The sequence below is a fragment of the Dicentrarchus labrax genome, unplaced genomic scaffold (genome assembly GCF_905237075.1).
Source record: "Dicentrarchus labrax unplaced genomic scaffold, dlabrax2021, whole genome shotgun sequence".
In the NCBI taxonomy this organism is placed as follows: domain Eukaryota; kingdom Metazoa; phylum Chordata; class Actinopteri; family Moronidae; genus Dicentrarchus; species Dicentrarchus labrax.
In genome coordinates this window covers 26044518-26057905 of record NW_026136701.1, presented here as the reverse complement: position 1 = coordinate 26057905, position 13388 = coordinate 26044518, and the positions used below count along the sequence as shown (strand labels likewise).

Sequence of the window (13388 nt, the reverse complement as noted above, 5' to 3'; positions counted from 1 at the left end):
TGACTAGTAATAAATAATAATATTACAAGTTTACCCTCATTACTTTGGTTGTCACCCTCCTACTGATTTGAATCGTTCACGTCACGAAGCAGAAAGCTAGCTTAGAACATGGAAATGCTCAAATCAGACAGACAGATCATTAGAAAACAATAAACAGGCAACAGGCAGACCGCAGGTTAAAACAGTAATTTACAAGCTAGACTCTGTATATGTCTCTGAATAACAGACGCTGTTTAAAAGAACTTGTCATCAGTTTGAGCCAGGTGTGCTTTTCATCTACAGGATTCCCACTCTTTAATAAATCATTCATTATAATTTACCAGTAGGCCTAGCATTAACACATATTCCTCCTTCGTGAAGTGTCTCAGCTTTATTACAGGAAGGCGGTTCAGCGTTTACGTGTCGATACTTTTGAAAAGAGTAAAGTAACTAGCACTCAGTAGTCTGTCTGTCTGATCAATTATAAAATAGTCCAGTAAAATAGTCAAATCAGGAGGATATTAGTACAGGAAACACCTTTCTTTAGCTCTAATGAAGGCAGAAAGTGTTTAATTATAAAAACTGTTCTAAGCTGGAAAAGTTGGCACTGAACTACAACACCTTTAGTTCAACTTCAGTTTTCATTAAGTTACAAACAGTTTATGAAAGTCCTGAAGATATGCAGGAAGTTCTCAGATTGAATACTGGAAAACATTTAGCTAGTGGCAGCATGTGTATCAAGAACAGTAAGGGGCCCAACATTGAACCCTGAGGGATCCCAAAACATGATGAAATACCTATAAATGAATGAATGCAGGAGGAGCAGATATATCTCTTCTTACCTGGTTCTGGTCTCAGTATCTTCATGCGTGGAGTGGCACATGGCGCTGAACTGGGAGACAAAAAAGTCGTAGCGGCGGTGGTAGGACGGTGTGTCCTCCTCGATGTTGGCAAACTTCACAAACTAGAGGAAGATGAGAGGAACATTTATGAGTGTCATTTGTCTTAGAGATGATGAGATTATGATTCCCGCTCTTTTTAAGAAAAACATTCTCCAGGAGTTTTCTTGACAATACACCTTGTCATATTATTTTCCAGTATGTCTAATATTAACTCCAGTTTTATTCCTCCTTTTTTAATGATGCAGGTTTGTGATGATGTGTCACAGGTTCATTTGTGCATATATTTATTATCCACAACAAGAAGACATTTTTCCCCTTGGCTTTTGTAAGAATTCAGTTCTTGCAGCTCCAGAAAAAATAGATCAGATGCCTGTTAAGTTTCAAACTAAAAACGTGGGCAATCTCAGGTGTAGATCTGAGTGAAGGGCTTTAATACAATTAAAAATTTCAAGGACAACTAATTTCCAGGATATTTGGTCATTTTAATCAATTTCCAGGTGTTTCCAGGATGCGTGGGAACCCTGTTTAAGTGTATACATAATAAAAAACTTTTATGTTTCTAGAAATTTCCATTCATTATACCTGGTAGTTATTTTTGGGGAAACGTTGCCTATCAAGTTCACTGTATAGTTATAGTCTGCTAGCTAAAACTGTGTCATACAGCCACATTAGCTGTGGTGATGTGTTTAAGCTAAAGTAGGATAAAAATCAGAAAGCAAAAACCATATTTTGGTTTTGTGGGGCAAAACCAGCATTAGTCAAGACCCGAAAGCAGACATTTATGAATCTTGAGGTGATACCAAATCAGGGGGACTTCTGCAGTAGCTGACAAAGTTTGTTGAGAAGATCAGCTCACTTATAAAACAAAGAAAAAATCATTTGGTAAGAAAAAAAAAAACTTATTTGTGTTTAGGTGGAAAATAAACACACAAAAAGCAATACAAATTGGTTTGAGGCTGATTTTTAGTAAATGTATTGTCACTAATAAACCACCAACTACAACAGGGTGACTGCACAGGACACCAACCTGAACCAAGTGTAATTTGAAAATGTGTGAAAACTAATTAGCGCGCATGCAGAGATGTCAAAATAGAAAGCTAGAAGTGATGAATGGAAGTAGTATGAATCCAAACAAGACTAAGCCTGAGCGTCAACACTTCCAGGTTCATTGTGTCCTGTATGAAAGAACTAGTGTGAAAAAAATCCTCCTTTATTTAATGAACAGTGTTAAATTACATCCAGGTTAAAATCAATTCCAATTAACACATGTCGAACATGAACACTTGTGTTGATGAAGAGCTGATGTGATAGGGCTGTGGGGGGGTGAAACAAATAAAGTTGTGCCTGAATTGGATAAAAAAAAGGTGCCAGTACCCTAATTCAGCTCAACCAACTCTAAACACAATATAATCCTCTGATACTTTGGTCTCGGTGACAAGGAGCAGCTCCCAAACAGAGTTTGTTGTTCTGCGACTGTAAAACTAATGATCATGCATCGATTACAGACTCTTAACACTGACTATCGATTAAGTTGACTATTGGGGGTCGGCCCTACGTGATACGTATCATATTATCAGATTCTTGCCAATACGCAGCCCTAACTTTTACTGGTGGTATTTAAGTATTAAAATCTAAGTATTTGGGCTTTTATTGGTAGATACTAGATAAAAACTGTCCTCAATCCACCTCTTACAGCCTGCACTGATGTACTCAACAGAAGCTGAACTGAAAAACAGACACTCACCCTTTACTCGAGGTCTGCGATGGCACGAACGTTTCCAGTGACAGTAAAAATACCGCCATATCTTTACATGGGCACAAACTGGAAATCAACGGTGATAATGATAAAAACCATTAGAGAGCCACCCCTTTTCTGTTCAGCCTATAATTTCGTCCCTCCAAACAAGCGTAGAGTGTCCTCTGGAGAGGCCTCCTCTGTCTCCTCGCAGTCGAGTAGCGCTTCTCGCTACCCTATCATTGTCCACTGCAACAAATTGCCTCGGTACAGTTCGGCACACTGCTGACCGAAAGCCCCCCGCCATTCTACCTGGTAATTTCCTCCCATTTTGTGCCTAACCTTTCCAGGGGGTAATGGCTCAGATGGAAGGAGGTATGTTGGCAGCTGGCACACACAAGAGCGGCTTTCCCCCTCAGCTTCCCAAACGTGTTAAATCCAAGAGTTAGACACATGTAGAGAGAGACGGGACTAATTACTGGGTTGTGTTTATGAGGTGCTGAAGGGGAACTCTGGTGGCAACTGGAGTGTGGGTGCCTGGATGGATTTAGTTTAATTATATTCTGTTGTAAAAACAATACATACATCACATCCTTGTATGCGAAATGACAGATATTCAAAACAAAGGACACAGATTAATTAGAACATTTGTTTTGTTTTTTGCCAGGCTAGTTTCCATGGCAATGTCAGTCTGTTGTTACACAAACGGAAATATCTTGACAACTATTGGATGGATTAAGAAACATGAACAAACCAACGTTCTGGTGAGTTTTACTTTGTTTCTGTCGAGTTTGATTGAAGACTCGGACACAAAAATGTTAACCTCTAATTGTTAAGCTTTTATTTTACTTCTGAAAACCATAATTATAATACAAGAATGTCCGTTTGTCTGGTTTAACGAAAAAAAATCAAAAAAATCAATACTGCAATTGCAACACAGTCACACACCACTAGAGGTCCAGATGTTCTGGGAGAAATCATGGACTAAGTTATGGGTTACACATACATGAAGGCAAAAAGGTGATTGAAGCAATAAAATCAATAAATAAACATTATTTATTTGGGTGCTTACAATTTTTGATGAGAGCTGTTGTCATAATGGAGGTTGAAGGTACATATTGTAAATATGAAATGAATGCAATGTGAGTTTTAGTGGTTTCAAATTTGTGTATCTTGATTATTTTGAACATTTAAACTTGTAAAAACAAAACAAAAAAATCCACTCACTTTGAACCCATTTCTGCGTTTCCATTTCACTTTAACTGACTGAAGCCGTTCACATCGAGAAGATAAGTGCTTTAAGTGACGAGTGGGTCATTCCAGTTGGAGCTGAGGTTTCATCATGTAAATAAGACTAATCAAAAAGCGGCAGGCTTCATGCCTCACCGATGCCTCGTGGCGAAAGCAGTTAGCGATGCGGTTCAACAATGAGAAAATGAGAGGGTGATACAAACACCAGCACAATTTGTTTTGCTTCCCTTGGGCGATTTTAAAGAGCTCATTTAAAAAAAAAAGGTGCCATTAAAAAGTGCTGTGAAATGGACTGGTTTTACTTATCTGTGCATGCTGATTGCATAACAAGTAGTAAAGAATAGAATCCATTTACACAGTCAGTCGCCAGTGAGCTCGAGGTTGATCATTATCCATCGCTCTTTAAAGCAAAAGTGAGCATTTAGAAACACGGTAGTCAATTAAAAATTAATTTCTAATTATGTTGTCAAAGCTTTTACGGGTCAAACGCTCATTTCCTGTAGGTTTGAAAGGCATAAGATCTCTGCAGCGAGCACAAAGGCTGCGGTTAGATACATGAAGTGAGTGATTTGAATATACTGTGCTTATGGACGGATGGAGGGAAAGTGGATTGTGTTCTGGGTTCTTATCGACATTCTGATATTAAAACATGTCACCGTCAGAATCCATTTGAAGTGACAAGAATTCAAGCTGATTAAAGTTACTCTCTGTGGAGGAGGAAATTACAAACTTACTACAGCCATCACAGTGGGAGTGAGCAAGCTAGCAAGGAGGACTTTCAGTTGCTTTGAATTTTAACAGCCTCATTCTTTGTCTTATACATAGTTTCCTGCAATTAAACAACCAAAGTATGTGTCCATTTAAATTCTCCAATTAAAATTTCCAAGCATATCAATAAACCAGGGGGCTCTCCGAGGAGAATTTGAGATGGAATTTTTTTGATGGAAGCTGTGACCCATTCAGAGCAGATCACATTGACAGGAAGTCAGACACAGACATAGACAATCTGGTAAATTTTCTAAATAAAATACCCCATGCAGACTCTGGATCAAATTTCACAAGATGAGGTTTGATGTGGAGAAACACAACGTTTTGTTGCCTTTTAATGGACAAAATATACAAGTAAACAACAAGACACTCTGAAGGAGCTTGGATGACGGAACCAAACCACATCGCAAATGATCAAAAATCCATATCCTGGATCCCTAGTTTGAAAGTCTTTGGGAACAACCTCAGTTGCTTTAAAGCTCTAATCTGTAACATTTCCACATTAAACAGTGTATAAACTCTAGCTCTGTGTTCTGTATGTAGTTGAGTTGTGTTCTTACATTATCCCAAATGTTTCTAACAATGTTCAAACTGAGATAAATCTGTCATTTTATTCAGGTAACGCTGCATTTCCTACTTGCTCCTAGCTTATCAAACTTTAATAAAACTTTAATACCTTCGTCTGTGAACAACTTGTGTCTGACTATCATCAGCAATGACTCTATGCAATGTCAAACTACATCTTTTGTCATTGTTTTGATGTGGCAGAAATAACATACTGTACATGTAACATCAAAATACATATTGAGTTCTGTTCTGTTCAAAAATTGCTTTTGTTAAATAAAAGTAATTTTAAAAGTTTTATTTCTCTTCATTTTTATTGAAAACAGCAACATTGTTTTCTGTCTCAAATATAAAAACTGGTCCTATTTGCATTAACAAGATGAGATCTAATTATCAGCGTTCACTGACATTTAATGAACTATCAGGAGCTCTTCTGGTCTGGACGCCGGTTTACTGCCGACCCCCATTGGCGTGTAGGCTTCACAGTTTGAGTGGGAGGACACAGACTGTTTGCTGACTCAAGCCGAGAAGTTGGACACTGTAGCCTGAAGCAATTTAATACGTTCTCCCTCTGCATTAGTTTTGATTTCAAGTGATGATAAGTGCAGAATATTAAAGTATTACTTTATATTTCAGGTGTCTTCAGAGGCCCTGCCCACCTGTCACTGCTTCATTTCGGTGAAGTTATAACAGTAGTTTGGAGGCAACTATTAAAAACCCTGGCATCTGCAGTTTATCACAGAAAAGTGTTCTGTTGTGTCTTCTGTTGCACACAGAGCCATAACGGGCCGCCGCCTCCCGAGTCCTGACTAAGGTAATGATGACGAAGACCTTCTTGGCCCGCTAACAGCCAGGCTGGGAGTTTGTTACCCCCTCAGTTCTCGTTTGTGCTGAACGATCATCAAAACTCTCCTCTACCTCCGGCGACTGGGCCGCCTCGAGGCACACAGGGAAGATAAGGTTAATGTATATTTACTGTCTGGAGTTTCATGCACAGTCATTAAAGCTGCGCTAATCAATATTTTTTATATTAAAATGGATCAAATGACTGTGTGTAATGTGCCTTCAGTGACAATGTCACAGAAAATTGAATTTAGGCTCATTGTTTTGGTTTCATGGCCTGTAAATTTGGTTCTCATCGACCCGATTTGTTTTCATGAAACAAGCTCTGATGAAGCGACTGTACGCTACCTGCCCAGCACCAAACAGCACAGACACAAGCCATCAACGTTTTTATGAACATTTTGAAGTATCGCACTACAAAAGCTTGATAGAAATTTCATAAAATGTCCTCAATTTTGCAAAAGGTTTGTTTTCTCTTTCAAATAACAGTTCATTTGGGAGACATCCTGACTGAAGAGTGCTGCTTATCTCGTGAACAAACTCCTAATGATCGCCTAACGGATGGAAACAAGCATTCTTTCGGATTTTCTTTTGATGATTTACTTTACATTCAGTTCAAATATGTGATACATGGGAATAGAAACACGACTACAGTTAGAGACGAGCTGGAGAAGCCGCTGTTACTCAGACGCTGCCCCTCCCTTCAAACTTTTAAGACAAAACAAAGTGTGAACGTATTTTGACGTCACCCATTGGTTTGTGGAGAACTGCTTTGAAGCCTTGAGGTCGGCATTATGGTCGTCACCATAACAGTTTGTCTGAGCCAGGGGAGGTGACATACTGTGAGTTGAGCTGCTCTCATTGGCTGCACAGTTTCGACTCGCCTGTAGAGGGAAACAATGGCGGCTCATCTGGTCACACACAATCTCATATTACAAAGAGCCAGAAAGCTAACGTTTAATCAGTCCAGTTTGACAAAATAAATCTTGACTTACTAGTTTTTTCCAGAAGTTAAAGCTCCATAAAAGCCAGAGAAACATCATCTTTCTGGATTTTTAAAAAAAGCTAGAGAGTAGATGCAGATTAGGACTTTTATCTGACGTTACGAGTTGAATTAAATTGCGTTTTTATCCTTCTATGTCTTTGTGTATTTTCTCTCTTATGAAGCACATGATATTATTTATTTTTGTATAAGAAGGTGCTGTAGTTTTGTACCTTGTTGTCTTTTAATTATGGTTCTCGTGTCACAGATTCCTGCACATACACTGGCATTTGGCAATTAAAAGAGTTTCTGATTTTGGGTCTGAGCTTTACATACAAGGCCTCAAACAGAGAAAAAGACTTCACTGTGAACTAATGAAGGCCTCTCTGTTAGAAGAGGAGCCGACACTGCAGTGGCCATCTGTGAACTAACTGTGACTGTTGTGTGAAATCACAAGTGAAGGAGGACAACAAAGGCCACAGTGAAAGCAGCAGAAGGAATCTAACAGAGGAGATCACTGGTAGAGTTCACTCAGATCACGAAGGACTCTTGGTCGGAGGAAGCATGGCTAATGAGAGTTCTGAAATACAGCATGTGTAGTTATTGTCAGCAAAGGAACGAATGAAAGAATCTCCTTTTTGTCAGCAGTTGGTGGCAGTAACGTGCTGCATTTGGCTGCAATCCGCAAATAAAATACAAAAGGAAGTGACCAAATCAGTAGTCACTCTATTTAGTCTCGGCATGCTAGCTGCCAGCCTTGGTGTTCAAGTAGCCAGCCTCAGAAGCTAATGACCAGTCAAGCTAGTAGCCAATCCAGGGGGTAAATCTAGCCTCGACATGCTAGTAGCTAATCACCAGTCAAGTGACTAGCCTAGCTAGCTATTGGTTTATTGATGGTTTATTAAACTGAACACATACTAGGTGAAATAAAATTCAGTCTTGTTTACATTTTGTTTCTATTACAAACTAATAAAACTCAGAAAACACTGACCAAGAACATTTTATTATCCAGAAACTGTAACAAATCTGATTGGGGAAGTAAATACAAATACAAATAAATTGAATTGAATTGAATTGAGTTGAATTAAAGAAAGAAACTGGAGTTGACCAAAGGTTGAACAGACAAACAGAAATACAGTTTTCCCGGCTCTATGTGCGACCCATCTGGCTCCAAGGCTATAAATACCCGACGTACAAACTCCCCCTGTGTGTCTGACTCAGTGGCTTCATGTGTCTGAGTGTGGACTGATGAGTGTCTCTTCTATTGAGATGGAGTAGAGGAAGAGACACTTCTAGCCGTCGCAGTCTGCCAATTTCTTGTGACAGAGTTAACGGGCAGATACATTTGGAAACAGCGAATGCCTGGCAGCACAATAACACTCTGGTGACACACACACATTTATACTGGAGTTACACACTCATGCTGGGCAGGGTAAAAACAGAAGAACTGTTCTCTTGTAAGAGGGAAAAGAGTACATTAAAAGGTGATAAATTGTGCGTGTTTATAATGAATGTTTCTGACTGAACACTGGACTGCTGTTTACCTCCTGTATTCCCACATCTCAGCTATTACCTTTGTGAGTCCAGTTCCTGATAGAAATGATGGACAAAACCACCAAAATAAGTCGTATTATGCTGGAATAATGCTTCATGTGACCTCCGACCTACTTTTCTTGCTTGCTTGTAATATTGCTGATGGAGGATATGAAGTATTCTTCAGCCCGCTGTGAGCAGCCCTGCAGAGGAGCGTCTACAAAAAGCCAAATGTGTGATGTTTGTAACCAATTAGTCGCTTCTGAGGCTCCAATGAAAGCGGCTGGCCAGTTTCAAACAGTCTTTCAACGAATTTGCTGTAATTTGTTGAGCTCTGTGTTGTTCTGCAGACATCTCAAACAAACTCATTAAACTGATAATTACCCGACAGAACGAACACGAGTGCTTCATTTTTACTTCCGCTACCATGCAAAAACCAAACATTAAAAATGAAGCAACTCGACTTTGTAGCCGGCGCCATGAAGGAAAATTTAATTAACACCGCTATCGCCAAAACATCACCCTCCACCCTGCCAACTCACCTACCTGCCTCTGCATCCACTCTCCTCCTCTGTCAGAGTCTAAATACCACACATAAATAATGCAGAGGCTTTCGCATCTAAACCTTCGGCTTTGTTTCCTGCTCAGATGAACCGCCGACAATGGCAAGGACGACAGCCTCAGAATAGGAGGCGAGAAGAGGGAAGAAGAAAAAAAAACTTTGGGTTCACCTTCAGAAGACTTCAGAAGGAGAAATGGGGCTGACATTTGCTGGCGGCTTATAGAGGCTAATAATAATTAGAGTCTCTCACAGGATACGGTATAGGGCCATTTCCACTGCCAGAGTAAAAGTTAAATTAGGTATTTAACCACCGACAGCAACCTCTGGGCTGCAACTGACTGATCTGTATTGTTTGTTGCATTGTATGAAGTGTCTGCACAATCACAAAAGAATGGATTCTCTCATTTCAAGGCAACATTTTACCTTAACAACATGCACAAATACATACGGGTGCAAGAAAATATAAAAATATATTGAATATTTAGCTTTGTGATATTGTATTGTTTCTCAAAAACAGTGAATAGATTTTTGCTAGTGTTGTAAAGCAGTGGTTCCCAACCTTAAGGGACCTTTTTTCTATCAGTCAGCAAACTGACTCAGTGACATATTTTATGGATATTTCATATTATATTAAAAACTGTACAATGAACCCAAACAGTGAACTCAGTAACTGCAGGAAGTTTGTGTAAAACCAGAGGTTTGGATGAATTTTTAGCAGATTATTTCCTGTTAAAGGAACTTTTCTATAATTCTCTGTCTGTATTATGTATTTTTAATAGTTTTTAACGATCGTACAGACTTAATACGATGCTTTTCTGACAGATTCAGTGTTTTATTGTCCCTGATGCTTGGCCAGTGTTCAATTAGACAATTTACTTTATTTTTCTTCACAGAAGTGAACCAAATGCTGAGATATAGACCTACTGTGTATATTATTTAAAGTTTGCTAGCACACCTTAAAATCAAGAAGGCCTCACCGAGTTGGTTCCCAGGACCTGCAGGTCTGGTTCTCTGGACTCCAGCAGCTTGGCCACCATGTGCAGGAAACTCTCCACGAAGGGTTTGATGCTCTGAGAGTGACAAGCCATCAGCAGCTGGTCCAGAGCCTCCATGGCTATTACCACATACCTGCACACAGGGACAGAGAGCGTCTATCATCCAGAAGTTTTTTACACTTAATCACACAAAAAGTCTTCTGCTACTTCAAAGACCTACCAGCTGCCAGTCATTAGCACATAGGTAACGAGCTAGCTGCCAACTACCTTCGGATGTGATCTGATCTACAGCTGCAACAATAATAATAATTGCCAACTATTTTGTGAATTCAATAATCGTTAAAGTATTTTTATAATAATAACAATGGCAGAAAATGCTGTTTTCAGCCTCTCAAATTCTGTGTTTTATATGACATTAGACTCAATATATGTGGATGTTGGACTGACAAAACAAAATGAAGAAGAACCTGGATGTACATTTTTCATTTGATGAACTCTATGGTTTATCTGGGGGGAGGCTCACCGCTCTGTTTGTCTTTTTGAGAAGTAAAAAGATCACAGCAACTGAGTGAAGCTTCGTTCTCGAGAAAACCATCTTGGCTGAGAACCATTTAGCCAGACGACAGCCAAGTGTTTCATTCTGTACCACAGCCAACTCACAGAATTAGCGTTAATTAGCAACAGTTAACTAAACTCGCCAATGACAGCTGTCGTTTCAGCCTGTGAAATCAATGTTTTATTCAGCAGCGTGATGAGAATGTCTGTCGGCTGCTGGTCTCTACAAAGCGCTGCAGGACTGTTGCCAAACTCGGGACATATTTGTGTCATTTGTGACGCTCGCTCCAAAATTAATGTTTTTGTTTTGAAAATGCAACTACCAATACAAAATGGTGGCAGTCCAACAACATTCAGTCGACCTTCAAAACTGGTATTTAACTGCTGACCGAAGCATAAATTGAACTCAATATTCACCACCTTTACGGCAGATACCAGAACTTTAAATGGTATGAGATTTAAAACATTAATATATCAGCAAACAGCTATTCTCTATATAAAGATACAGAGTCACATGGTGTCTCTCTCCCCTTGCCTGTGTTGTATCGCAGCCTCTCTGTGGTTTGTTTCCATAGCCGGTCTGCTCTGACTGAAACTGCTGTTTTTATCATCTACGTCGGTGAATTAAGGATTTATTTCCACCAAACCAGATTGTTGGAAACATTAACAGAGACGCTTTTAATGAGTTTTATTTTAGTCCCACTGTTTTGGTCTGAGATGCTGCTGCTCTAGTGCCATCCAGTGGCAAGTGAATTTCACATATATAACCTTTAAGATGCCGTTTTAAATCCCAGCAGCTGGAAAAAATTAAATAAAAACTGAATATTTAATATAAACTTTTTACCTTAACTATAGTAATCATAGTTTTGTTGATGCAGTATCTGGGTAGATATTATGGACACTGCCTGTGTACATTTAATGATATGAATTTATATGAGCAGAAACTGACATGTCAGTGTGCTCCATCTGGGAGACAAAAGCTTTGCCAGATCTAACGTCAGCTTTGGGGGTTTGAGTGACATAACAAACCGGAGCATACGGACGTGTCACTTTGTTGGACGGACGGAGGGTTTCAGGAGGTGCCAAATGGTTTTGCATCGACACATGGACTATTACAGATGGAAGAGAGAGAGTTTGTTCTCTGACTGTCAGCTTCAGGGAATAAAAGTCACAGCCAATTAAACACAATTTCTGACATTATAATCACTGTATTGATTTGGTGCTGCCAGTCTTCTTTTATAAATACATTGGGGATATTTTTTGTCTCTCAGCTCATTTTAATTAATTTCTAGGAGCAGAAAGCACTAAATGGTTCAGGGAAATGTAAATGGATGAGACTTTTACATTGTGATGAGTTAATTACGGTTACTTTGAGAGCTTCCTTCACTTTGTGTTGTTAAATGTTATACTTTACCTTTCTTAACACCGGGCTGTTTGTGCTAATGGCATTGTTACATATCTTACTTAGGCATGTCGTATATTGTTCTAAGTTACAGTTGGGTAGAAGTTAGTGGTTTTCACACTGGGTTCCAGGGACCAACAGGGGCCCTTGGGTGGGTCTGTATGGGGTCCCCAGCAAAAAAAGGGATATTTTAACATTTATCACAATTTCTTGAAAGGTGGAACAATGGAAATAAAGGGTTCAATGTTTGATCATTGAGTGATTACAAATCTATCTTCAAACCTAAAAATACTCAAAAGGGGTTCCTTAAGACTCAGTCCTCTCAGATTGGGGGTCTATGGTCTAAAGGCGGATATATCCTTCCCTTCCTCTTTGGCACTACAGTTCCCACCATGAGTAAACATGTGCTGCTCACATTGCAGTAACCAGCACCTCATCCTCTCTTTTAACAGGAAGTACTGTTGCCATGGAGTCAGCAAGTTAGCTGTGAGCTTCACCTAAGACCATGACTCTGATACTGAATGAAAAGTTTATTGTGAGGCAAAATCTGAAGTGAATTTATGGATCTTAACGGAAATCACTGCAGCAAGTAAGTTGCATGATTACTGTGTGTTTTCTTGTTTGATTGATTAATGATATATGTTAATGTGGAAATTATTCTCGATCTTGCAGTTGGAGAGTGCAAAAAATAAGAAACCACAAGGTCAAACATCACTCACCCGTAGCGGTGTCGCACCACATCTCTGCTCAGCCTCTCAGCCAGGTAAGCTCCGATCCTGTCCAGCTTCTCTGGAGCCGACACGGCGTAAAAGGTCAGCTTCTCCATGTCTGATTTACTGAGGCCATCCTGAAGAAAAACACAAGGCGGTCCAGATTTACAGGATTTAAAAGGATGAGTCAGGTGAGATTCTTATTCTTTACTGTCAACATGTTCCATTGAGCTTACAAACAAAGCCTAATATATCTTCTTCCCCTGTGCCATAGAGCTCCAACGTTGTGTCCAAAATCCATCATAAACACACCAATAAATTTCTTCTTTATGAACACAGTAGTTTATTTTGACTCTCCTTACTTGAACCATTCCATCACTATTAATTACCAAGCAGCAACGTGCATGACTGTAAACAAATCCACACTGAAGTAACACAAACTGCAGTTCCACTAACAGCCACTAGAGGCTGGCTCCAGTAGTGAGTCAATCTCCATAAGGCCCCATATTAAAATGTCCAACTTTAAAGCAGAAATAATCATGTTTACAGCCTGGTACAAAAAATGGTTTTGGTATATAGAGCTAATTTTCTCGTTCATGATTGATGA

The 13388-nt window shown here is 39.4% G+C and overlaps 1 protein-coding gene across 5 annotated transcripts in view; it reads right to left on the bottom strand.

Annotated features, from left to right (window-relative positions):
* Positions 1–13388, bottom strand: part of efr3a (EFR3 homolog A (S. cerevisiae)) — a 116977-nt gene that overhangs the window by 59614 nt on the left and 43975 nt on the right. For all 5 annotated transcript variants that reach the window (XM_051413251.1, XM_051413260.1, XM_051413244.1 and 2 more), the window contains 3 exons: positions 12791–12918; positions 10097–10247; positions 822–943 (listed from right to left, as the gene is read on the bottom strand). In XM_051413251.1, coding sequence (XP_051269211.1) covers positions 822–943; positions 10097–10247; positions 12791–12918 — 401 coding nt within the window. The remainder of the gene's footprint in view (positions 1–821; positions 944–10096; positions 10248–12790; positions 12919–13388) is intronic.